The sequence below is a fragment of the Lonchura striata genome, chromosome 6 (assembly GCF_046129695.1).
Source record: "Lonchura striata isolate bLonStr1 chromosome 6, bLonStr1.mat, whole genome shotgun sequence".
Classification (NCBI taxonomy): domain Eukaryota; kingdom Metazoa; phylum Chordata; class Aves; order Passeriformes; family Estrildidae; genus Lonchura; species Lonchura striata.
Window position 1 is genome coordinate 38,506,565 of NC_134608.1, and position 26,580 is coordinate 38,533,144.

Genomic DNA, 26,580 nt, shown 5'->3' on the forward strand with positions numbered 1-26,580 from the left:
AGCAGGCATGTCCATCCCCTCTGCTGCAAGCTAAGGACAGCTGAGCCACCCAGGACAGGCAGTCAGCTAAGAGCCATGGCTGGAGGAGGCCAGTGCTGGCAGGGAGCATAATAACAAGTTCATTTTCTAGAGCTCGTCCATAAAGCAGTGTCCTACTTGCATAAAGATGTGGAGGGCTGGATGACTCACATGGTCCCAGGTTTGTGTTCCATTTAGTGCCCTGGGGAAGGAGTTCATCCTGGTCAGATCTGGCAAAGTAGCTAGACACACAGGTGGATTTGCATAGGAGGCTACAATGAACCTTGACTGATACCTTGTCTTTTCTTTTCCTCAGGGAGACAAGCTCCAGTGAGACAACTGAATTCTTGTAGCAGCTGCTGGACCTCAAGGCCTCATCTGTCTGATTGCAGGATTCCCTCCTCACCAAGCAACTGAGGGGACCTGGCAGGAGAGAACACTGCATTTAGACACTCCTAAACTGGCCTTGGGTTCAGTGCCTCCCCTTCCCTATCGTTCCCATTAGTGCTGATCTCTCTGAGGGGAGTCACAGGACTGCCAGAACCAGCAATAAGTGTCTGGAGAAGCCCTGAGACTCCCTCTTCTCTGGTCTTACCTCCTGCTTAAATGAGCACTACCCTATGGGTGTGGGCTCACCTAGGAGAGGAGGGAGATCAGGGGAAGCCCACAATCTATTCAGCTCACTCCCCAAAGCCTCCAGACCAAGGGGGCTGTCCCTACATATGTACCCCTTGGCTACATCAGATGCACCTGAAGGAGAGAGAAAGTGCTGGATTTACTGTCCTGCCTAAGGGTTTTAGGAGTGGGTGATGCTGGTGCTGGAGAGACGGCTCTGGAGAGTTTGAGCTCATTCCTTGCCCTCCATATGTTAGTATATTTCTGCTTCCATTGAGAGAAAACCTAGTTCTTCCTTGCTCTAGTTTTCTCTTGATGGACATGCCTACGTAACTTCAACACCAACTATCTGCAAAGATCTGCACACAAACGGAGTGGGGGAGAGAGATCCCAGACAGATAAATCACCATAAAAATTAGCCAGCAGCTTCTGGTTAACCAGAGCTCTGAAAGAGAGAACAAGTTTCCCTCATAATCCACTTCTCCCCACCCTTAGCACCCCTGTTTTGGCAGGGGTGGTATTTTTATTTCTGTTCCCAGCTTGGGCCCTACAGTGCAGTGCTAGCCAGATCAGTGGTCTTCTCACTTTCCATTCTGCAAGCCTCCCACTTTGAGAGTGAGTGAGAAAATTACATTCCCATAACCCAACCTCCATCCCAGCTCTCCATCCCTGATTCTGCTTCATGCCTAATGGGGTCTTCCTAGGAACCACCAAGGAGAGCTCTACAACCCATTGGAGGGCTGTCAGATTAGCCATCATTCCCCTCACATCCTCTGTGTGCACAATAGTGTTGTGAAAGCCACTGAGGACATACTGGCATTTCTGGAGACAGGTACATCTCTCAGGAAGGATGTGGTATGTTGGAATTGGTCAGGGTCACCAAAGACAGTTTTAGATCTCTTCTTTCTAAATGCTGACAGCAAAGATAGCAAACTCTTGCCATACCACCTTTCAGGCCAGACTTGCCAAGTTTGGTGTTGAAGTGACATCATCTCAAGCCTATGCCATTCTCTTTAGCACCAGACACCCATTTCTGACCCTTCTTCCTCTCCAGCAAAAATCCTACAAAAAGGCAGAAGTGTCTCCTCACTCCATTCCCTCAGCTGCCATTTGATAGAAGGACAATGTGGGACATGAGTGTCAGAGATCTGGATGTGGCAGGTTGTCCTGTGTGTAACACGGGAGTCCCTGTGCACTCTGCCAGGTCTCACAGCAGGCTCCTCTTCTGCTTCTTTCTCATCAAGTACCCTCGACTCACTCTGCACTGCCCCAGCCTCTCCTCCTCACCCCCAGCATGGGAGTGGAGAAGGCTCCCTTTAGAGGAAGGATGGGATGGCTCTTGCTCAAGGACTCAGAGAGGTGAGGGAAGGGCCCTCACATCCTTCTTTTCTTCCTATTGAAAATTGGTTGTGCCCCTCCAAGTCATTTAGGAAAATTTGGACAAAGCTGGCTGCAATTGTGCATGCATGGCCAGTGGGGTGATGAAGAGGAAGGCTTTCAGCATTGCTCTGCTCTCCCCACAGGACCCACTGGTCACCAGATACCACTGCATTCTCCATTCTCCACCTCCACCCCAGCACAAAGAACCACTGCCGGGTCCAAACACACCCTCCTCCACCCCAACACTTCCACTGAGCATGTCCCCATGCCTCCCACTCCCACCGTTGTACAGAGATCAAGAGCAGAACTCGTTTGTACATAATGAAACTTATTTTGTATTATTGCCGATCCCTTAAGATATTGTATTTTGGAGACTCTCAGATCCTATTTTCAGTATTGTATTTTATTAAGAATTAGTGCGGGCTTGGCATCTATGAACTTCTTTCTTGTAGCAGCTCATTTTCCACTTATACTCCAGCAGCTGCTTCTTCCCTCTTAGTTTTTTGTTTGGTTTTTTTTTTTTTCTTTTGTGGTTTTTGTTTTGTTTGTTTTCAAACCATCCTTTCTCCTCCTTCTATCACTTGCTCTGCATTTGCTTTATGAAGCAAAATAAAAATAAAATAAAAAGATTCAGCATCAGCTCTGGGTTGACAGGTGCTTTCATTGAGGCATAGCTGTCATGCCAGCCCACATCACAGCTCCTCACCTCCTGCTCCCACTCCTGTTCCCTGGCCATGTGCAAAACTGGTTCCGTACTGGGACTTCATGCTCCATGTCAGGGGCTAGAAACAAACCTGCATGTTTTATTTCCAACAGCACTGTCATTGCCATTTCTTCTGTAGTTCTGAATAAGTCAGAATTCTTCTGCCTCAGTTTCTTTTTCCCCCTCGAAATACCACTATCATCTTCTTGGAATGAGGAAGATCATGGAAGAAAGTATGTGAGGAGCAAAGAGCTACTTCAATGAAGAGGCTGTGCAGGGGTGTGTACAACAAAGACATAGCATGATGGTCCTATCCTGTCTCAAAAAATACCTAAATCTTTTCATTAACGGTAAAAGCAGGGCAACTGCACTTAAATGGGGAACAACCTGGGTTCTGGCTGGCTGTCAGCCTGTTCCTCTGACAGTCCATTTACACCTGTGAAAACTGATAGTTTTGTCCTGATTTTGTGTGAAACACAAAGTAACTGAGTGTCTAGAAAACAAATTTTCATTTTCTAGCAAGCTTCAAGTGAGTTCATTAGAATTTGGCCATTGAAGCAACTCCTTGTAGTCAGCCCTCCACGTTTGGAAGGCAGCCCAAGCAGGAGCACCTTTCAAAGATGTTATAAGGTCTCTTTATCTCCCCCCACCTCTGGCTGGGCTGGTACAGCAGGGCTGTGCCACAGCAGAATGTAAAGCTTGGGGATTACAAAGGTCTCTTTCTGCAGATAATTTATTTGTGGAGAGGAGTAAAGCTGTTGCCTCACTGTTTTGACTGAGCTGGCCATTGAACAGTGTCTGGGAGAAACAGGAGCTCTCTCTTCTCAGCCAGGTCTGTACTGCCAAGAGGGAGTTTGATGTGTGATCCATGGCAGGTTAGCCTGACATGGTTTTGCAGACCCATGCAGAGCTCCCTCCCCCCTGCCCACCCACCAATGCATGGAAATGCCTGACCTTGCCCTGCAGCTTCTTCCTGGGCCAGAACTAGTTGTGAGTTGAGAATCTGATGTTTTCCCTGCAGCACCTTGTCCAAAAGCAGCCTTCTAACCCTGTATCAAGCACCTTCCCCCACTATGGGGTGGGGCTGCTCCCTGCACTCATCAGATTTTATCCAGAGGGAGGGCTCAGCCCTGCTTTGCTCAACCCTGTGAAACTTCACACAGCTCTTTGCCTTCCCAGGAGATTTTGGCCTGCATCCTTCATGCACACTCCAAAACAGGTGCAAGAGGGAAGCTCTTAAAAGGATGAGTTCTCAGGCTTTGCCTCCTTTAACACAGCCAGACCAATCAGAACCTTTCCATCAGGAGAAAATTTCCCTTCATATTGACAAATCCTCCTAATTCTGCAGTCTACCAGATATCTCTGAGCTGCTCAAAGCAGACACATTAGGATATTTTGATCCCCACTATGCATCCCAAAATGCACCAGCCAATCACACTTACCAATTTGGCTACAGCAACTAATTAGAGCAGATTGAGAGAATTAGCAAAGCAAGAGTCACCTTCTTTACAAGTCACCTTCAGCCTCACTCGGTTGTGCTTGGTCTGCTCCAAGTGCCCCAGATGAGCTCTGCCACAACAAGCTGGTCTTCTGCCCACTCAGGGTCACATTTCTCAGAAGCCTCTGCACTGTCAATTCATATGAGCCCTGAACAAAAAATTGCTAACAGAACATGGACTTCATATTTCAGAGACAAATTATTCCTGACTGTTCTGTTAACAAGCCAATTAAAAACAACAAAAAAAGATAAAATACTTAAGTTTTGTCGCTTGCTGCTGCTGCTGCCGCCAAAAGTGTTACTGGCAGTGCATGGCAGCAGCCTGGTGGGTATGCTTTGTTACAGAAGGACATGTGCTGTTAGGGCTCTCAGAAGAGTATCCATGCTCTCTGAGCCCGGCATGAGCACTCTTGCTGTTCCCTTTTGGGAGTTGTGCTAGCAGTTTTCTCACATATCCATCATGGGACAAACAGGCTTTTGTCCTGCTACCAGGCAAGAAGTCTGGGCTTTTGGACACCTTCTGGGGAAAATTGGGGAAGTTGCACCCCCACACAACCCCCAGGTGCCTGGGGGGATTGTTAACAGTGATAGCACCTGGATGGACACTGACTTGACAAATCTGTGTTGATTTTCTAATCTGGTGGCTGAAATGGGGCTTAGAGGCAAGCAGGGTGGAGGTTTTCCTTGTGCCCGGGCAACTGTACCTTCACAGAGCTTTACTCACTAGAAATGCTGCTTCCTAGAAAGCTCGTGTTCTGCCTATGCCTGCAAAAACAAGGATAGAGTCTGTATGGTAAATACCAATATGCCTTTGCACTGCATGGCCACACAGAAGGAAATCCCTACTCAAGGCACAGGAGAGGCACACTCCTGCATGGCCCCCGGGTATGCAGATAAGCAGATGACCTGGCTCAGCTGAAGGGTGCCAGGAGGACAGGACTGACCCAATCCTACTGTCCAGCCCCATCATCCTCAGACAGCATCTGCTTGCTCTTCCCAAGTCCTCAGGGAGCTCCAAGTGAAAGGTGACCCCATTCATGACAAAAACACGAAACATCCAGCAGAGTCAGATGGGCAGAGAGAGATGCAGAAGCCTGTGCAATCCACTGCATCACCTCATGCAGGCATATCCTGGGATGTCTCCTCCAGACAAAATCTGGCCCACCCTGCCTTTGTGACAGTTATAAAGTCTGGCATGTGGGTAGAAAGGTAGAAATCCTCTGTTGGCAGTTCCTCCCACAGAGACGGTTTCTGTGGAGCAAGATCAGGCCCCTGGGGAATGCAGGAGGCAGCCAGTGTCCAGCCTTTACTCTGACTTGACCAAAGGTGCTGTTAGTTCAGGGCTCTGCTGTGCCTGGTTCGGGGGTCTCCTGTGCCTGCAATAAGGGCCTCTGCTTCCACCCTGAAGCTCCTTTCCTATGGCACTGACACAAACACAAGTGAGAAATGCTCTGCCTTCCTTTCTACCTGAAAGTCTAGACCCTGCTCTCACCCAACTTCCTATTTGTATCCATCCCTGACTGGTCTTTACTTCCCCAGCCTGGTGGCTACAAACTTCTTTAACCATTAAGGACAAAACAGGTGTTTCCCAAAATTCCCTGGGAGTAAGAGGGGACCAGCATCCTGCATCCCCTGTAGCTCCTCTGGGCAGCCCATCTTTGTCCTACCCTGACAGCCAGCTGGCACAGGTGAAGGTGGATCCCAGAGTCCATGGCAACAGAGGCTCCCTCGGCCAGGAAGAGCCCAGGGCAGAAAGAGAAGCATCTCACTGTGGGTGGTGAAAAGAACAGGTGCCACTGGGTACCCGCTGCTTCTCCCTTTCCACAGCCTGCTCCCAGCCTCTGTGGGCAGCAGGAGGACATGGAGCAGGGCCATGCACCCATGCAGGGAGTACTGGCAAGCTCCCAAGCAGGTCTGTGTCCCCGCAAGGGAAGATGAAGCTGCTTCTCCAGGGCCAGCTGTGCTCGTGCACAGTGCTGCTGGGGGAGGGCTCACCCAGTAGCACTCCAGCTTTCAAGGAGAACAAAACCCCTGTGGGGGCTGGAGGGGCTGAGTCACACAGCGAGGAGGGCTGGGGCTCCCTGATAGTCACGATTCCGTGGAGGAGTGGGCTTGGGGGCTGTTGTGCCCCTGAGAGAAACAATCCCCCAGGAGTGCAGCCAGAGAGAGATGTCATTGTGACTTTTAGGGCCAGACAAAGGTTCGGTAACTTGAACTGGAGGTGCCAGTGGACTGTGGTTACCAGGAAAAGGCACAGCACTTCCTTAGCCCCTGCTGCTTCCCAGGTGGGGTGAAAAGTGGCATGGGAATGTGTTGTTCCACAGCACCCTGCAGCAGAGGTGCCACAGGGCCATATGGAGGTGATGGAGAGTGCTGGCACGAGGGATGAGATGCTCCTGATGGAGATACAACAGTCAGAGCAGGTTGAGGATGGGTTCCTGCTCCCATCATGTCAGACTTTCATGGGAAAACACTGGGATTACAGGTGACTGCAATGTGCTCTTTGTGCAATACATGACTGTAGGACCTTGCCATGATGCAGGGGATGGCTCTTATAGGCACAAACTTTGAATTTTCCAGGGCCTAGCAGGTAAAGGCACAGCATGTGAATCTGGGACAGATCAGGCACATATGGGAGCTTTATAGGGCTGTTTTACCCCAGCTGACATCCACAGCATGAGGGTGGGCTTGGACTGGGGTCACAAAGTCCAGCCTCAGCCCAGGACAAATAAATGATGCAACTTTTCTGATATATGTGGGCAGAGAATAAAGGTCATTTCTACATCTGGATGCCAAGATTGGAGAAAAATTGACTTGAATAAGGAAAAATAAGGAATAATGCAGCCTCCTAAGTGGCAAGGAGCTGAGTGAGCAAACTAGAAAGACAGAAGTCATGCTATAGCACTATCTCTGCTCAGATGGGTATCACTGTCCACAGCTGGGGACCCTGTCCCTGGACAGATGTCATCCATGATGGATGATTGGACACAACAGCAGATACTTTGCTCTGCTGGGGCTGCTGCTGTCATGCAGTTTTCCAGGCTACCTGACTTCACCTGAAAGCAGGTCTGGTTAAGACAAGTGGCCAAGACCCAGCCTCCTAAGCAGCCCTTGCAGGCAGGCAGGTGCCAGCTGGACTGAGGGCAGAGAGGGGCAGCTGAGTTGCCACTCTCCTCTGCCTTCCCAGACTCTGAAGAGTTAAGTGCCAGTTTCAAGTGTCTCTAAGGTGACACCAGGCTGCCTGCTGGATACAGCTCCCCGCAGCCCCCTCCCCACACACACAGCACACGCTCATGCTCACTTTCTGCTTTGTCTTTTGAGAGCTGCTCCAGGCTTTGTGCACAGGCACTTTGCTCGCTGCCTACCTTTCCCTGCTGCTCCCGCTCAGCTGCTGCTGCCGGGGACAGTGACGGTCGTGCCTGGCTCCGGAGGGACCTCGCGGAAGGCAATCCGAGCTCTTTTTCGCTCACTTGCAAGCATCGCTATCCCTGGACTGTGCTTCTTCAGTGAACGCTGTGTTCCCCACTCCCTCCCCTCTGCTCTCACAGTGCCAGCACCTCCGAGGAGCAGCACCAACGTCTCCGGGTGTGTGTCAGATGTTCCTTGGCTTCAGAGCAGCAGGGCACTAGAGACGGCAGGAGGCTGAGCTGATGCATCTGAGCTATTCAGGCTGCTATCAAGAGGCTGATAAATACCACTGCAAAAAGTTGGACACTGTTTTTTCTCATGCTTGTGCTCCCTCAGGGAGTTAAGCCTTGCTGGGATTGTCTCACGGCCCTGGGGAGGCGAAGCAGAGCAGCACTGTGAGACCCTGTGGGACAAGACCGGGCTGCCCAAGAAGTTCTGGGGGCAGAGTGGGACTCCTTGCCTAGAGAGACACCTCACTCCAGCATGGCTGAAGGTCCTGGGAGCTGGAGAGACTTCTCCCCTGCCAGGAGTGATGGTGAGGTGGCCAGGGGAGCCACAGCAAACCTCCAGGGAGCATCATATACAGAGAGCACTGGGCGAGAACAACGCTTGGGCCCCCGCAGCATGGATCCAGCTTGGGAGGAGATGAGAGGGGCAGTGGCCATGGCGGAGGTGAAGGAGCAGTTCCTGCACTTGGCCATCAGAAAGCAGGTCTCCTACAGGTAGGAACACCTGGGTCCCCAAGTGTCAGGGCTGCACCGGGGTACTGGAATGGCCTGTTCCTGAGGCATCTCCCTCTCATGGGGTCAGAGTTGTCTCTTTCCACCAACCACCAGCACATTCCCACCAGAAAACATCACAGCACAGAGACAAGGCAACCAGTTAGTCCATTGCCTCCCATTGCATGCAACAGCTCCCTCTGCAGTGGCAGTCTCATTATCACTTTTGCAGACCCCTTTATTTTCCTTCTACCCAACTCCCCCTTCCCATCCTGGGGCTGTGATGCCTCCTAGGCAGTGGTCTGGGCCTTTTGAGCGTTCCTTGCAGCAAGAGGATATCTGTCCTGGCTTTTGGTGCGACTCTTCTGTTGCAACTCCTGTGTTTACCCACCCCTGCTATCACCAAGCAAAGCTGGCAGAGATGAAGAGTGGTTCTCATAGTTCTCATGGGGGTTATGGGAGCCACTGCCTGGTGATAGCCAGGTGAGCTCCTCCTCCCAGTTCCAACCATAATGTCTAAAATCCTGCCTGGGTTAGTATCTCCAGGACTTCAGCTCTGTTCTTCTCACAAAAAAAGGTCTGGTGTACCACCTTGTCTTTTCTTTTGCTAGAAGGGTATTTAAGCCCTTCTGTGATTTACTGCTCCCCATCTTTGCAGAATGGCTCTCAGGTGTAAGTGAGTAGAAATCCTTTGACCCTGCACATGCCCTAAACATGAGCATTGCAGGACTGACCCTGGACTGCTGTGAGTCTGGACTGAGAGGAGGAGCTGCCTGCTTACCATTCTCCAGAGCCAGCTTGGCACGGAGATGTCTGCATCCTTCTGAGCTCCATGTCACCATGACATGCCATGCTCAGCAAGTGCCACATAGTTTACAAGCAGGTTGAAAACTGACATGGAGGATCTTGGTACCATGCCCACTGCCATGGCAGACAGAGGCTGCATGAGCTGTCCTGCCTCTGGTCTGGGCCTTGGGGACCCTGGGGTGCAGACCTCTGCTGGGGGGAAGATTTTGGTCAGGAGCTGTTGGTCACCCCTCCACCCCATCTGCACTCCCACATATACAGCAGCCCTTTTTCCCCCCTTGTAAGGGCTTCAGTGCAAGCTGTGAGTAAATTGTTCTCTAATACTGCAGTAATGGGAACTAATGGGAAAACTTATTAGTGCCTGCAGAGCAGGAGGGGCCTCGAAGCTGACTCATCCCCAGCACTTGTTATTTGTGTGGTGGGTGGCAAGCAAAAGCCAGGGTGGCAGAGACCTCCCCAGGTACCCAGTGTCCTTAAGCTTTGCCAGAAGCTGGGGCAATGCACAGCTCTCCTGGTCCTCATTCTGTACCCAGGGCTGCTCACTGAGGCACCAGACAGAGCTGGGAGGGTCCCTGCCCTGATGGCACAGAGGATGAAGAATTACTGTGCCAAGCAGAGCAGGATTTTCTCCTCTTAGCTGTCTTCTCCAGATGTGCACAATGCATTTTGCAAACAGATTAGCCAGCTGCAATTTTCCAGCCTCCCCAGGTTGCATACTGCAACCTAAATTATCAGCCTGAATTTGTTCCAGAATTACCCAAGGTTGGTAGGGATTTTATACACCCTGCCCATCCTGTCCCAGCCACCCCAAGCAGGTGGCTCACTTGACGTGTTCCAGCCTGTGCTGGCCTTACACAAAATCCCTCTGTTTTACACAACCCTCACAAGGGGTCTCTTTGCAAAGGACTTTGTCCTGTCCAATGCAGGCTTTGCAGAAGAGAGGATTCTGAGAGGTTGGAGGAAGTGCCACAGCAACCTGCAGGCCAGCAGCAAAGGAAGAAATGGTGCTTGGGATGAGCTGATTCCTCCACCCTGTGTTTTGGATGGTCAAGCAAAGGGAAGGAGAAATGGGAAAGGAAGTATCTGGGAGTGGAAATCTGCTTGTTCGGTCCTGTGATGCCCATGTGGTTTTGGGTCTGGCTGCTTCTTCAGGCAGGTCAGGTGGTGATGGAGCTGCTACCCAGAGGTGGGCTAGCCTTCCATCATGTGCCCCTCCTGCAGCATGGAAAGTCCTAGGGGACTGACAGAAATCCCCTTGCTGTGCTGTTTAGCTCTGGAGACACTTACTGAACCCTGATACAGAGTTTGGAGGACTTTTTCCGTGAGCTGTGGGCATCACAGTTATCCTCAATGTCAGCTGAAGGTTGGAGGCCCAAGTCCCCTTGCTGCCAACCTACCTGCTCCTGCTGGGACTCATTAGTCATCATGAGGGGCAGGTGGCATAGGCTGCTATATAAAGATTTAGAAATGAGCAGAAATTATATTAATCCCATGGAAATAAAGTTCTTTCCATAAATAGCTGCCACAGTGTATGGAGGCGCCTTGGGCGGGTGGAAGAGAGCTCAGCACTCAGGTTATATTTAGGGCTTTGAGTAGCAGTTTCGTGCCAAACTTATTAATGATGCTGGCTTGTGCACCAGATTTGCACATTCTGGGACAATTTGCCCAGCAGGGAGGTGCCTCTGCAGTGCCAGAAGAACCCAATGCCCTCTGTCACCACAGCAAACCTAGAGCAAACACCAGAGTTGTGTGCCTCAATCTCCAGACAGTCACTTTGGCCAAGGGAAGTCCAAAGTCAGCTCCTGCTTGCCTTGGGTGTCTCCACCAAGGTTTTGTGGTGAGACAGGATCATCTCTAGCTCCCAGAGTGGGGTAGCTCCAGTGGCAGTAGGGCAAGTTAGAGGCCGGCAGAACTTTGCTGTAGGGAAAGCTGACCTGGAGCCAGAGAGGCCTGGGACAGGTGGTGGCAGGTCACAGCAGCACGCTGCAACCTCTCCTGAGCAGTTGTGGGCTCCCTCTCAATTTCATCATTGCTTTCATGGTGATGCTTGCAGCAGTAGCCTTTGTCACTGCCACTGCTTCCAGCAAACCGGCCCGGAGGGGTGTTTACCCAGAAAGGAAACCACAAGCACACAAAAGCTCCTGTACGAGCTCTCTGCAGGCTCCGCTCCGTGCCAGGTGTCAGACTCCTACGCTTCGGCTCTCGGGCACGTTCAGAAGTGGCGCCCAGACCAGCCCACACGCCGGAGGGCTCCACACAGCCATCCCTGGCAGCGGGAAGAGGGGCCCTGTGTCCCTGCGTGCCCCCCCAGTCAGCTCCGGTCCCCGCTGGGCAGATGTGCGGCACCTCGGCTGTTCAGTGCCGTCCCCTGGCTGGCACATAGGATGCAGCTAATGCAACTCACAGGCTGTTCTGTGCCAGGGAGCTAAATATAACCCGGGGAGTGGAGCAGAGGGGGCTGCTTTGTAATGTAAATAGCAAGCGAGCTTGGTCATAGAGCAGGCAGGCCAGAGGGGAGAGCTGGCAGGAGGTGCTGGAGAGAGGGAGGTAGGAGCCCTGAGTGGCCCAGGGGAAGATGGTTACAACTCTCTGTTGTCTTCTCTTCCTTTTGCCTTCAGATCTGGACTCTGGATGTTTGTGAAGTCTCAGGACAACCAGGGCAGCTCAGGGGCTTAGGAAGAAGGAAAGGAGAGCCTCCACTGTCAGCATGGAGAAGGAGACAGAGAGGCGATCTCCTTCCTCCAAGTCCTGCCTGCTGGCCTTTTAATCGTATTAGCCCTGCTCTGCAGAGCAGCATAATCAAATTCCCATTCGTTTCCAACAAGCCAAGCCTGCTCCACTCTGACAGAGGCATCTGTCTCTGCATCCCTCTGTGCAGCAGGGGAGAGGAGATGGGTGGCAGGCCAAAGGGAAGTGCTAGAAATGAGCAGGTGGCTCCTCACAGACTTTGGTCAGGGGTGACAAGCATCTCACTATCCCCTGCCCTGACTCTTTCCAGAGCCAGGGACAAGCTCTGCTGTGCCCCACTGTCAGACACAGGCTGCAGTGCATGGCGCAGAGGTGGGATGAGTTTGGAGTTGGCATCACCCTGTGCTTGGAGCACAGTGCTGGTGTGTGTTCACTCTCATTCTGGATCTCATTCTGGATGTTCCTATGTGCAAGGCAGTTGTGAACTGGATATGGGACTGTAACAAGAGGGAGAAACATCCAAAGAAGCCATTTTGGAGAAACACTGAGTTTGTGGGTATAGCCTGGCTATGTAGAGACATACCTGCAGCATGCCAGGGAGGGATGGCATAATGCAGCCCCAAGCCTCATCTGAAACCAGACACACTCCCTGGTTTAAACTGACCCAAGACCCTGCTGCTGCCAGAAGGGATGCTCCTGCCCTTCCTCCTGCTGTGGTTTTTCTATATTGAGCAAGCCAAGTCAGCTCTCTGAGGCAGCAGAACACAGCCTCCCTCCCCTGTGTGTCCCCACAACCACAGCATCAGCCTTGCATGTGGTGTAGGTGTGCCAGAGGACCATGGAGTGGGATTCTCCAAGTAGGCCAGCAGGGAGGTTGTTAGGGGTACTAACCAGGATTAGGAGCAATGCCAGCCTGGATCCAAACACTGCTGGGTGCGGAGAGCTGGGATCCCTGAACCAAGAGCCATCTCTTCCCCTGACCACTCCCTCCCTTATCTGATCCACGTTCACAATGAATCCCACAGGCAGGTATCCTGCTGAGTTTGGTTGAAGCAAGCAGCTTAATCCTTTCAGTACCAGGGTGCTGAAGAGTACCTTGCATGAAGACAAGGGTGCCAATTCACAGCAACACCCAGTACAGTGATCCCCATCCCTCTCCTGTGCTGCCTGCAGAGAAGCCTCTGCAGCAGAGTCTGTTTCCTCTGGGTGTCCCAACCAAGAACAGCCAGAAATGGGATTTCCAGGGGTTCCTCCATAGTTTTGCCCAGGTCCAAGGGACAGAACTGTGAAAGGACACATGGCCACAGCACACAGAGGATGGTGAAGGACCCAGGGCAGGGTGTGTTACTTCTCCAACAGCCCCAACAAGCCCCAATACTCCTGATGCTCCTGGGTAAGACTAGACTTCAACACCATGAGACAGAGCACAAAACATGAAAGTGAAATGTCTGCAGGCAGGGAGAAAATGCAACTAACCCATCATGGCATGCAAAGCAGCAGTGATGATGAAACCTTTCTGTAATAACAAAACTCCCCCCTCCCTGATCTGTGAGCTGGAGTTAGGCGTCCAGGACCTGCCTTTTCCTCTCTCTGCACAGCAATTAATGAAGTGGCTTGTGTTCTGTTTCAGAGCTTACTTGGTGAGATCAAGGTCTGTCAATGTTTTTTTTTTCCTTTTGATGATGGAGTTTAAAGCAAGACCATGTGCCCCTTTAGAAATGCCATCTGTGCAGGCTGCCAGGACCAGCTTTGCTTGCTTGCTTTTCTCTGGCACATAGAAACTGACCACAGACCTTCTTGGTGATCTGAAGCTTTCCTGGAGCCAGAACACACCAAGTAGCATCTGGTTGTGAAGAGCTGCAGTTTTTGGAGGTGGGGACAGGCCAAGCCTGCAGGCTCAGGCTGTGCTGCCCCAGACAGGGGGATGGATGATTAATGTCAGGCTGTTTCTCCATTCTTTGGAGGCTGGCTGGGAGCCTTCTACGTGCATCTACTTTTCACACTGCCCATTCCTGGTTTAGCAAAGCGTTTTTTCAATGAGCGCAGATTGAGCAGATGCTGGACGTTGTTTTCAGACCTGCCACACAGGGAGGACATATACACCCAGGAGTTGTGAGTGCTGTGGTGGCCCTGCAGGTAAGGACGTGCACGGCCCAGGGTGGGTGGCAGGAGGACAGCCCCATTGCCATGGCCTTGGTGTGCATGGCGGTGCTGGGGCAGCTTCGGGAGAGGGGGCCGTCTCAAGTCTGGGGGCATTCAAAGAACCACCCAGCAAGGGAGGTGCGGCTCCTCGGCGCGCAGCCCAGCGTGCCAGGACGTGCTCCTGCTTGCTGAGGGTGTGCACGAGGCTTCACTGGAGACGACCCGGCAGAGGAGGTGGCCGGCGCCGTGGGAAGAAGGCCGCGCAGCCGGCTGCAATGACAGCCGCCCTCGCACTTCCAGGAAGTGCAGAGAGAGGAACCAGGTGGAGGGTGCAAACAAAGCCGGGGCCCCGGCCGGGCGGCAGAGCACTGCCAGGGACCTGCCCTCGGGATGACTCCGGAAAGCGGCTGCTGGGGGAGGAAGAGCGAGAGTGAACCCCGGGCTGGCTGAGCACATCAGCTCATGCTGCGGCAGATGTGGCGGCATCGCTCCTGGGACGTTCCCCAGAGCCCTCCGGGGGACGTAGATATAAGGTACCCACCGAGCTGGGCTCTGCTGCCTTCCTGTTATTGTTGGGGGGTTAAGGTGCTGTGGGCGAGAGCTGACAGCCCGTGATTTGGGGGTTGGAGGAAAGGCTTCCTGTGCTTGCCCAGCGCCTTGCCCGCAATCCCCTCCTCTTCTCTTAGTGCTTGGGCTTGCGCAGCACAACCTCCAAGCCAGGATGTCAGAGGGCCGCGAAGTGCTTTTGACGCCAAGCCTGTGAGCAGAGCGGGCCAGCCCGGCGTTGCGTGAGCTGTCAGTCGCAGGGAACTGGCAAGTGTGTCCCCATCGCCACCAGCCCTCCTGGAAATAGCTGGTGTTTGAGTCTGCCAGTGGGATCTGACCCAGGGTGTTAAGGGTCGCAGAAGCACCGTGCAGCGGGCAGCCAGGGCCCTGTCCTGGCAGTCCCCGCAGCCCCGGCTTTCAGCCTGGCTCCACACCCTCGGGAAGCGGGGAAGCTGCCATTGCGGCCGGCACGTTTGCCATGCAGAGGAGGGGTGGGAGGGATGCTCTTTGCTTGGACTGGCAGCCATGGCAAGCAGGCCAGCCCTGCCCCTGCCCCTGCCCGCTGAGCCAGCGATGTCGCTGGGCTCAGGGAGAAACAGGGCAGGCGCTCTCCGGGCTGGGTAAGAGCCTCGGTGCTGGCCTCGGCGACAAGGCCAGCGGTGGCTCCCGGTCCCCCGAGAGGGCGGTGGCGGCGGCGGCAGAACTGTTGGCTCCGTCCCCTCCGTCCGGCGGTGAACAATGGGAGGCGGAGGCGGAGGCAGGGGGAGGCTCCGCTTCTGCCGCCGAACCTCTTCCGAGCGCGGGGCGGCGGCGGGGCTGACACGCGGCTTCCTGAGGCGGCGGCGCCGGGCGCGGGGCCACGGGACGGGCTCCGCCGCCAGCCCCGATCTCCGTGCTCGGCAGGCGGCGCTGGCGGCGCGGCCGCCGGTGCCACCGGCGAGCGGCCGCACTTCCTGCCCGCCTGCCCGTGCCCCGGCGGGGCGGGAGCCCGAGCCGGCCGCGCCCCCCGCCCGCCCCCGGCGCTCTCCTCTGACTCGGAACCGCGGCGGCGGCGGCGCCGAGCCCTGAGCTCGGCCATGCAGGCGGCTCAGCCCCCGCCGTCCGGCGGTTCGCCCCCCGCCGCCTCCTCCGACACCGCCGCCGGCACAGCTGACTCCTCCGGGGCGTCAGGCAGCGCCGAGCCCGAGTGGGGACCGCCGCCACCTCCGCTGGGCCGCCGCCACAGCAACAAGCGCTTCACTGGCCTCAAGCTCTTCGGGCGCAGGTGAGCACCGGGCGGGGCGGGCGGCGGCACGGCGGGTCCCGCCGGGCAGGCGAGCTCCGGGTGGCGTCTGCGCCGCTGCCCGGCACCTGGCGGCGGAGCGGGGCCGCAGGGGGATGGACTCCAGGGCAAGGGCTGGCTGTAGGCGGCTGGAGCATCCGGGACGGAGGCGGCGGAGCGCCGGCTCCCGAAGAGCCTCCCACCGCCTCACCAGGCCCGGTCGAAGGGTTGACCCCGACTGAACGCAGCCGCAGGGAGATGCGGGACAGGGTGTGAGGATGGAGTGGGGTGAGTTTGCTTTTCCCTCCTTTAAAGCTCTTGACCCGAGTGATGGGAAGTTAGGGAGCATTGCCCTCGCTGCGCGCTGTCGTCCCCGTGGAATCAGAGCCTCGTCTCATGGGGATTCGCTTCCACCCGCCCAGAACTGCCTGTCTCCATCCCCGCACGCCCGTCCCGTGCTTCGCCTGCGACAGTGGCAGTCCTGCCGCGCCGGGGGGTGGCTGTGCTCGTCCCGTGCTGCCGGCTGGGATACTGGCTTCTCATGCGTCCGTCCCAGAGCCAGCTGGGCTCCTTGTGCCTCCCTTACCCTCTCTGTTGGCCTCGTGGGGATTTGGACCGTGGAAGCGAAGTACCTCGAAGTACCAGAGCCTGGTACCTCTGCTGTCTGGAGGTCTTTGAAAACACTGAATAACTGAGGTCTGAAGGTACCTCTGGAGACTGCCTGGTCCCCACTGCTGTCTCAAAGCAGGGTCGAATTTGATCAGGCTACTGATGTTGAGTTTTGAATGTTGCCAGGGTGTAGAGAACACAGCTTCCATGGACACCCACTCCTGTGCTTCAGCTACTCAGGAATTTTTTTCCTCTAATAACAATTAAGTTTCCATTGTTACAGCCTGTGCCTGGTCTCTCTCAGGTTGTCACTGTGTATGTCTGGGCATCATCTGACCCAATCTTCTCTGTACTTTCCCATCTGTTTGCTGGAGATAGTAATAATGTTCCCCCTCAAACTTGTCTGCAGGCCAAACCGCCCCTATTATCTCATACTTTCCTTGTACTTGATAACTCTTACCCCTAGTCATTTTGGTATCCTCGTGACAAACTTTCTACGAGTATTTTTGGTATATGGGAGCAATTGAAACAGGATGCAGTGCTACCAGAGTGGTATCACACGTGCTGAATGGAGAGGAAAGGCTCCAATTTCAACCTCCACATCCAAGCCGGACCTGGGAGTGGATGGCTTGCAAGGTCACTGCACCACAGAGCGATGTTCTCTGCTCTGGTTTCAAAGCTGTCAGCAATGGCTGCCTTGAGCTCCTCGCAGTATCTTGCCTGTTCCAAATCTGTGTGGCCTCTTTCTCTGAGTCCTGGGGCTTCAGGCTGCTGTTACTGCTATGTAAATCAAAGCCAAGGGGAAGTTCTCCACATGTGAACAACCTTTTGCAGTGTGGACACATGGGGAGAAGCAAAGTGGGATGGCAGGAGGAGTTGGAGGAGGCCAGTAGGCCCCCCAAGACAGCTGGAAATGGCCACAGGGTTGTTTAGTGCATTTTTGCCCTTCTGCTGCTGATAGAGGGACCCAGTTCCCCCTGGCTCAGGGTGATGAATGCAGCGCCCAGAGTTGCAGGGTAGTGAGGAGAGATTCCCATGGACCTCTGAGACTGAAGGGGCTTCCACACTCACCAGTGGGAGGTAAACTTGATGGGAAGTCATGCAGGATAATTGGCTGTACACCACTGAATTCCTGCCCACCTGAGTGTTGGAGCAGAGGATGGCATGAAGTTTCTTCACCTCCTCTGAGGGAATTACGAGAGAAGGTTGTGCTGCACTTCCTTTTGTCAATAAGTACAGCCAGCCCCTATCCACCAAATGCTTTCCAACAGCCATCAGTGAGGAAATTTGTATCTGCTTCTATTCTGACTTTACCCAGAGCCATATGTGTCTAGGAAACAGGTCTAGAGGAAGCTTAGGTAATTGGGAGGAATTTGCTCACTGGCACGAGTGGATCTCTGGAGAGCCGTGGCTTCAAGGAGAGAGGTTTCCTGAGGTGGGCATCCTGTGCTGGACTCTGCCTGTAGCAACACTGTGAGGCATGGTCAAGGGAGGCAGGGGTCTGCCAAATGGCAAGAGAGCCCATCCTGTCCCCAGGGCAGGCGAGCCCTCAGGAGATTTGAAGCAACAGAAAGGTGAGCCCCCAAGCTCTGGCCTCCGGTGGTATGATACATTAGTGCCATGTTTTGCAAGCAGGCTTATTTCTGTACCTTATAATTGCCTTACAGGAGGGTGGAGTAATTGGCTCTAGAGCTGACAGAGACAAGTGCACAATACATGCATCCGGGCTGTGGATGGGTAATTCTTTTAATTGGGCTGATAAAGAGATTGGGGCTGATCAGATAAGAGGTGGTTAGGATTAAATTGCCTTTCTAGGTGCCCTGTTTCTTGTGCTGTGAGTGAACTGCAGTTTACCCTTTCCAGGGAGGACTGGGGAAGGAGTGTAAGTGCTGGGGACAATGCCTCTTTCTTGCTCGCCCCGTGCCAGTGAAGTGGGATGCCAGTGAAATTGATCTTCCCTGTGGGCTTCAGAGCTTCAGTAACAAATCCCACTTCAAAAGAAGTATGTGTAATGGCTGTTTTGATAGCATAAGCAGGGGCTGATAGCATAAGCAGGGGTGGTAGCCACCAGTGGGCAGCTGGCAGACGGTAGTCCAGCAGAGCATGAGACCAAGTTTTTGTCTGTGACCCTTTGGCAGGTCTTGTGCTGGAGCCTGCAGATGAGCCTGGGGGTGCCTGCCACTGCCCCAGGAAAGGTTTGTGGGTGGCTCAGCCTGTGGGTAAACGGCACTCAAGAAACTGAGCCGAGCACCCGCCTACATCTTTCTGGGACGTCACTTGTCACTGTCTTTCTTGCAGCTTGATGCTTACACCTATGTGGAAGCTGAGAGTGATGTGCCACTGGGACAGCAGCCCAGCCGTCTCCATCCCTGCTGTGTGGGGGATGCCCTCGAAGCTGCTGGCCCTTGCACCCACTTTCCTCTGTGCAGGTGCAGTAGAGAGTCTGTGCAGTGGGGTAAGCCCCAGGTGCCCTGGGGGAAGACCAGATGGTAGTGAGGAGCGTGAAGTTTGTGCTCTGCAGGCTGGCAGGCTGAGAGCAATGTTTCCCTTGGGACAAGCTTTTTCAAAAAGCATGCACCTTGCTGCCAGCTGGCTGTTGAGCAATCATCTTCCTATACTTCTCCGTACATGCAGATTTTGTACGCCTCTAGCTCTGAAACCCTCCAGCCTCTGCTACCCATCCTGCTCAGAGGTGATGGCTGGGTAGCTTTGGCTGGGCCTGGGCCAGTATCACCTGTGGGAATCCCCAGCTGTCCCCTGCAGTGACACTTGGGCTTGTTTTCAGGGCAGATGGGATGTGCCAAGGGAGTTGTTTACGCTGCTGAGTTTGCTCTGCGATCTCTGCTCAGGGACTTTTTTTCTCAACGGGGGGAAAAATAAAGCACTGGGCATGGTGAGCAGGCGTACCTGTTGGCAGCCAATGCAGCCTCACAGCAGAGCCGGGCTGGGACAGCTGCCAGCTCAGAGTGGGGCTGTGAGATAGGTCAGGGAAGGATCAGCATGGGGGGTCTGACTGCTTCCAGAGGCTGAGGTCCTCCGTGGTGTGGACCCTACCTGTCACTTGCCTTGTCTCTCCAGTCCCAAGCACCCGCTGGCAGCTTCCCAAGATCCTGGCAGGGGCTGCTACAGTGATATGTGCCTGCTCAGAGAATGTGTCAGGACCTTTAATTATAGCATCACAGAACGGTTTAGGTTGGAAGGGACTTTACAGATCATCCAGTTGCAACCCCTGCACCATGGGCAGGGATACCTTCCACTAATCTCCTTAGGAGTTGGAGCACCCTTTCCAGGAAACAGTGTAATCTCCTCAAGGGGCTGAAAGGAGGGAGGATGATTGACTGCTTTCCTCCTTTTAACAAAAACAATAGGAAGAGAGTCAGGTGCTGAGAGTGGACGCAGGTCTTTGCAAGGATACAGTGTTGAGAGGGGAGAGGCAGGGGTGGTGCAAGCACGGAGAGTTTGAGAGCTGTTAGATTTTGAGAGTTCTCTTGGGGGCTGAGGAGGTGCTCGTAAGGGGAGGCCAGCCCTCTGCAATGGGGGTGATGCTCTCGTGAAGGGCAACCTGAGCTCTGGCAGGTGGTGGGAGACACATCACCAGATTTCCTTCACTCATCATCCTGCAGTACCTGGGGAGCAAACCATCTCCCCAGAGACTTGGCAAATCCTCTAAATTTAACTTGCAGCTCTGCTCTTAGTGAATCTCTGTTTTCTTTTTCCGAGGTGACTCTGTGAGTTGAAGCTCCTGAGTTATCTCTCCGCCATGAATTTGCTTGCTTGCTGGTTCTTTTAAACCACTGCTGACTTTGAGATGCTGAGTTCAAAAGTAGAGTGAGGGCTGCAGGCTAAGACTCCTTGACCCTTGGGCCCCCAATCTTTCTTTGAAAGAGATGTGGTACTGGCAGGAGGTGAATGGCTTGCTGGAGGCTTTTGGAGGTAGACTCTGGTGCAGATCTGGCTTGGCAACACAGGCTAGATGTGGAAATAGGGGAAACCTGTCCTGCTGGTTCTTGAGCTGGCACCAAGCTCTGGGGATAATAAGTGGCTCTGTCTTTGCAATGCTGAGTTCAGGAGCTTTCCCTAGGCCAGCTCTCCAGCAATACAAAAGTATACTCTGTTTCTCTTGCAACCTGCAGATCCAGCAGCAACTGCAGTCTGTGTTTGGGAGCTGGGAGGCTTTCTTCTCCCCATCAGGACACCAGGTGGAGGGTGAAGCTCTGTCAAGGCAAGCAGTAAGACTGTGCTGGCCAGGCCAGTGCCCAGCAGTAATGGAGTCCTGTCCACACCAGACGTATGTGTTAGACCCAGTGCTGTTCTCTTCCTGCCTACAGTTTAGGGGTTGATGCCTTAGGGTGCTAATTCTGTACTTAACTTTGAGCTCTGCCCACAGGGGAAGCGCTTTCTCATTGTGCCAGGATGAGGAGCTGAGAGGATCTCTTCCCACTCCATGCTGTCCCAGACAGGAGGAGTTAATGGGCTTCCTGTCTCAGCCCTGCCTGCCGGGCAGGCTGTGCTGTCTGGATTAGGCTGTCACTTCCAGTTTCTACCTGCGACCATTGCTCCTGTGGCTGGAAATAGCCTGGCTGAGCTTTGCCCAGCTGACGGCTATCGGCCCTTCCCAGTGGTTCAGGGCCTGGGGAAATAAGCTAAGCATGCGTCATCGCAGAGAAGCCCTGCCCAGCTGTGAGAGCTGGAGACCTGTCTCTGGGGGGACTGCAGGATGCTGCCCAAGCTGTGCGTGCAGGGTGGCAGGTACATGGCACTGGTGAGAAAGCCCCACTCTGGGAGCAGAAGGAGGTCTGGCTGGAGGAAGTCCCATCTTTTGGTTGCTGCCCTGTCCTCCATGTGATCCGTGTTGGTGGGAGATACCTTTGGTGTGTCTCATGGGCTGTTGCTGACTCCCTGACATTATTGCAGGATGCCAGCTTGTGGCAGGTTCTAGTCCCAGCTGCACGTGGGGGCACCCAGCCAGGGTGTGAAAATCCCACCCAGCACCAACAGGCAAGAGCTTAGTGTTTGTCCTTCTCCCAGCTCCACTCACCCCGTCTCCCTTTCCCTGCTTCCCAGCAGCATCTCGTCTCTTTGCAGGGCTGAAGCAGCCCAGGCTCCAGCACATGCTATGGCTTTGAAGAAAGTCATGTGTCCCAGCTGGCTGGCCCAGGAAGTCAGGGCAACTAACATAGAGCCTTCTTGCAGAAGGTTTCCCCCTTGTTTTGGTGCAGCTTGGCTTCCACAGGAAATGTGTGTGCCAAACAGCCTGTCCCTTGCTTGCCATTGTCAGCCCAGGTGTGGATCCAGAAGCAGAGAGCAAGGGGACTCCTTGCTGCCTGCTTACCTCTGGCTGTGCATGGCCCCACCTCCACTCTAGAGCAGGACTCCCCAACAGGATGAGGATAGAGAATCATGGGGTAGAAGTACATAAGATGGCTTGGAGCCTCCTCCTGAGCTCCCAGCCTCTGGCTGTGACCTGTAGCCATCTCAGAGAGGGAGCAGGGGGCAATGCAGATGTCCAAGTGCCATCCCCTCTGTGTGAAAGTTCCCACTTGGTCTGATTTATCTGCACATCGTCCTGCCTTGCTACCCTGGCTCTGGCAGATCCAGGGCTAAGCCTCTTACTGCCCAAGCTCGAGGTCACCACAGAAAAGGACATTGCGTAGGGTACTCTGGCAGCTAGTATATGGCAGTTGCCACTGCTGAAGTGTGGCAGGAGGTGGGGTGGGATTCTCTGCAGGGATTTTCTACCCATGTGAGGCTAGCAGATGTCAGGATTATGAAGCTACAGGGCTTCTGTTCTGTGAGAGCTGCCAGGATGCATGGAAGGAGGTATCCTGCTCCCCAGTTCAGCAGGGTTGCAGGTCAGCATGGGGCCAGGAGATTTTCCAGCAGAGGCTACTGCTGAGGATTCCCCACCTAGGCTCAAACAACGTTACCCAACCACAAGTTTTCTTGTTGTTTGGATGAGTGAGGAAGCAGGTGTGGTGGAGGTGAGTGTCAGAGGGATCCCAAGAATGACACTTCCCATCTGCATTGAGTTATCAAGAGCTTTGCTACACAGCCCCTGACTGGTGGTAGCCAGGGCTCCTAAGGGTTGGTGCCCATGAACAAGGGCCAGAGAGTTAGGAACAGGTGAAATGCTTTGCCCTGCCTAAACAATGCTCCTCTGTGCAAGGCATGGAAAGGGCCTTCATGATTTATTTGAAATTCAAATCCATGCCTGGACCCAGCAGTTGAGGTGAAAGAAGGCAGCCAGGAACCAGGCCAGCTCAGGGAAGGATGAAGGGAAGCGGGGCTCTCTTTCTGTGCCAGCCTGGCACTGCTCCCTGAGTTGTGTGCCCTCTTGCAGCTGGCTTGGTTGGGCTGGAGGTGGACAGTTGGCTGGATCTGATGTGGGCTAGGTTAGTATCCCAGATGTAGGAGTGTGCTGCTTCACGTTTGCTGACTGGCTGTTTAGGGAAAAATGGTGACGGTGACTCCAGCTTCATGGGTATGTTGCCTGCATTGACCTCCATGGCTGACAGCAGGGGTGGTGGCACAGGTGCCATTGGAGCCCCTGGGATCTGCAAGTGCCAAGGCAAGGGGAGAGTGTGTGGTGGAGAGATGGCACTGGGGCAGCAAAACTGGGGTGGGGGAGGATAGTTCTGTGTGCTAAGCAGCCAGGCATGTTCATGGCTTGCTGACCACTCTCTTTGTGTCCCTAGACTCTACCTGCCCCACAAGGGTGTCTTCCCTTGTCTCCAGGGCAGCCAGCCCAGCCGATGGGGATCCAGGAGGATAAAGCACCGGCCAGCGGTGTATACGTATGTGGTATTTTTATTGGCTTGCACAGGCTGTGCAGTCCCAGCATTACCGCAATGTTTCTTTTCAAAAGCTCTCCTCCCTCCCACTCACGTCTCACCCCACTTCACCCTTGTGTGTCTGTACTAACACTGAAAGTCAGGCTGCTTGCCTCATGCCTGTGTCACTAACTTTGTTCTAGAGGTAGCTTGCTACTTGACTTTGATCGACTAACATGGCAGCTTCTGTTTTGCTGGAGTTTGGATTGAAGGTCAGTTGAGCTCTTCCTCCTCTATGTCCCAGCCAGTGTGAGCACCTAGACCCAGTGCATGCTGAATGCTTGGAAGACCTAAGGTGACAGCACTGAGGGTGGTTTAGCTAAATTATTAAATTAAATAATAATACATTATAAAATTTAGCTGAAGCAGTCTCAAGTTCAGTAAGGCTATGACTGCCAGAAATGGTGGAAAAACAGGACCTGGGAGACAATCACCATTGCTGGGTTGTAGTTGCCAGGCGCCAGTTCCTAGGCTAGCCATGGTGTTTAGGCTAGCCTTTACCTCACTCACAAGTGCTCCTGAGGAGATGTGGAGGGAGGGACAAATTTGTGTGTTCCATTCCTGGGTCACTATGCCTTGGTCTTTGTAGAGCAGCAAATCAGCCTGGCCAGGCTTTGGCTGCACGTGTGTGAGTGCCGCTGTGGAAGACTCTTACTGCTCTTCCTGGCTTCTGCTACACAGTTTCTCTGCATGGCATCCTGGGCCTTACTGAGTTTGCCACTCAGTCTCTTGTTTGTCTGATGTTGTAGACACAAAAATCTTGTCCCAGGGCTGTTTGGGAGTCCGGTGGTTGGAGGTGTTGGGAGCAGGAGGCCGTTCGTGCTCTTCATAGGGGAGGTGAATGGGTTTTGGAGAGGTCCAAAGAGCCGTGCGTTGAACACCAGAGGGCACGGTCGCTCTTCAGAGCTCTGGTGCTCTGCTGTGCAACTCCAGCCCTTTCCCTGCAGCTGACTTCAGCTGGGTGTTGTGACACGTCCCTTCTGCAGGGTTGCTGGCCTTGACTCATCGCTCCTGGTTTTGCTTTTCTCCCTTTTGCAAGAAAGGGGTTGGCAAAACATCTGCATAGAGCTTTTTTTATGCTGCTGCAGCTGAAGTGGCTGGTGAGCTTGATGGTTTAAACTGGTCAGCTGCTGCCATGGGCTGTCTGATGCTCAGAAGCAAGCTCCAGCCAAGGCAGCTGTCAGCCAACCTCCCACAGCACAGGCTTGCATGTCCTGGTACCACACAGAGCCTCATAATGGCACCCACCCAACTTCTGCACCTGGAGTCTGGGTCATTCCTCCCACACCACAAGTCTCTGAAGCACCCAGTGTCTCTGTGGGCAAGAGAGGAGGAGCTGAGAAACTCAGGAAGCAGAGCAAGGCAGCCCTGTGTTACTGGTCTGTGCTAAAGTGCTAGTCCATTCCAGGAAGGGAGATAGTGGTTTGCTCTCTTCATGAGCATTGCTTCTTCCCCTCTCTGAAGGATGATGGGAGAAAAAAGCCCATCAGTGATTCTGGCAGATGTGGGGATGTTGAGATGAAAGAAGAAAAGGAAGCACATAAGACCAGATTTGCTGAGGGCATTTAGAACAAAAAGGGTGGAGGAGAAAAAACCCCAACATTTCCTCCTGCCCTCCCATTTGTTGCAGTGGGACAAGCTGACATTCAGCAAAGCCAAGAAATAATAGATTTAACATTGTTAAAAGGAGTTACTTCAATTTTGATGTGAAGTGTGGGAGAAGAAGACTTAGTCACTTGCTGCCATGAGGTGAAAAAGTGAAACCAAAGGTTAGACATTATATCAGTAACAGGGTCACAGTTAACAAATGCCACTTGTGTGGCATGTCAGCATGTGCTTTGCTTAGTCACGGGGTCATGATGAAGGCTTGGGAGATGTCTTTCCTGTCTCAGGCTTTGTGGTGTAGAAAGGTCACTGGGGACTGGGTTTCTCAGGGATGCTGAGCAGTTCTCCCCCTTGCAGACAACTGCAGGGGCTGCCACTTGTGATGTGGTTTCAGGTGCGTGGGACCAGGATCTCCTCACATGGAAAGTCTTGCTCAGGGCTGTGTGGGCCTGGGGAGCCTCTTGGCCTGCAGCAGTGGTTTCTGCTTGAACACAGCAGACTGAAACCTGTGACAGCAGCATTGGGAGCCTCTGGTCTCCATCACAACCCATTCACCTGTCTACATGTTAACAGGCTGAGGGCTTACTAAATCACGGAAGTAGGAGGAGAATGGCAGCAAGGTTTGCATGACTGAACTTGAGGAGAGGGCTCTTAGTCTTCCTGCTCCTGCTGCCTCCAGGGACTTGGAGAATTAGTGCCCTGGTCTCTTGGTGGTCAGATTGACTTGGAAGAGATTTTGGGGCCACCTGGAATCCACTGTGCTCACCCTTCCATGGTGTTTCCATTGCTAAAAATTGCTATTTTTATTTGTCAGTCTAAGTCCTGCCAGCCCAGGAAGATAGGATTGTGGTGACTGTGAAGAGCAGCAAGTGGTATCAGCAGGAGTCTCTACTATGCACAGACCACAGAGGACAAGAAGAGCAGGGTGGGCATGGGGCAGCTGGAAACAAGCTGGAAGCTTGAACCCTCTCTGGAAGTGTTCAAGGCCAGGTTGGATGGGATTCTGAGCTACCTGGTCTTGTGGAAAGTGTTCCTGACTATGGTAGTGGGGTTGCAATGAGATGCCCTTTAAAGTCTCTTCCAGTCCAAATCATTCTGTGATTCTGTGCTAAGCTTCCTTGGCTGGAGGTTGGGCTGGTGAGGAACCACGCATATCTCTTATCAGGCTACTTTGCTCTGAATGATTGACTAGCTGCAAAACATTTTTAAGTTTTTCTTTGATAAAACATCCTGCCAGTCCCAGTAAGTGAGTCTTAACAATGATGGACTGGAGCCTGTTCCTAGAGGCCCTTCTGCAGCTGGCAGCATAGCTGCCCTGGGGCTGTGACAATGCTGGGACCTGCTTGACCGCTAGTGGCAGCTGGCTCTTTCCTGGCAGTGGGAAGGGAATTCTGAAGGATGTGTAGATACCCTGTGTAGGGAAGGAGGCAGAACCTTCCATCCTTCATCAGCTGGCAGTTTGGAGGGGGGAGAGGACTGAACAAGGTGAACGCCGCCTGCCTGCCCTGGGTATCTCCAGCTCCCTTTCCTCTCTGGTGTTGTGAGAAAAGGGCTGAATGAAATCCTCAGCAGCTTTGGCAATGGATGGGTTCGCTCATGTGTCCTCCCCACCGCTCTCTTGCACTAATTCTCAAAGACCACTTGCTCTTTCTGCCATGGTGGAGATGACAGCAATGGTGGTAGTTCAGCCTTTGGGCCTGGCTACCTCTGGGGAATGGTTTCCTGTGAACAGCTTTCAAGACACCCATCGG

At 53.5% G+C, this 26,580-nt stretch overlaps 2 protein-coding genes across 11 annotated transcripts in view; both read left to right on the forward strand.

The window, feature by feature from the left end:
* CREB3L1 (cAMP responsive element binding protein 3 like 1) overlaps positions 1-2,652 on the forward strand; it is a 44,932-nt gene extending 42,280 nt beyond the window's left edge. For all 5 annotated transcript variants that reach the window (XM_021533401.3, XM_021533404.3, XM_021533402.3 and 2 more), the window contains one exon: positions 335-2,652. In XM_021533401.3, the coding sequence (XP_021389076.1) occupies positions 335-371 (37 nt within the window). In that variant the 3' untranslated portion in view covers positions 372-2,652. The remainder of the gene's footprint in view (positions 1-334) is intronic.
* A 4,783-nt stretch (positions 2,653-7,435) lies between these two features.
* DGKZ (diacylglycerol kinase zeta) overlaps positions 7,436-26,580 on the forward strand; it is a 54,365-nt gene continuing 35,220 nt past the window's right edge. For 2 of the 6 annotated variants that reach the window (XM_021533395.2, XM_021533396.2), the window contains exon 1: positions 7,436-8,344. In XM_021533395.2, coding sequence (XP_021389070.2) covers positions 8,106-8,344 — 239 coding nt within the window. In that variant the 5' untranslated portion in view covers positions 7,436-8,105. Of the gene's footprint in view, positions 8,345-14,365; positions 14,512-15,555; positions 15,789-23,172; positions 23,189-26,580 lie in introns of those variants that run through there. The other 4 variants (XM_021533397.3, XM_021533398.2, XM_021533399.3 and 1 more) reach the window with 3 other exon arrangements.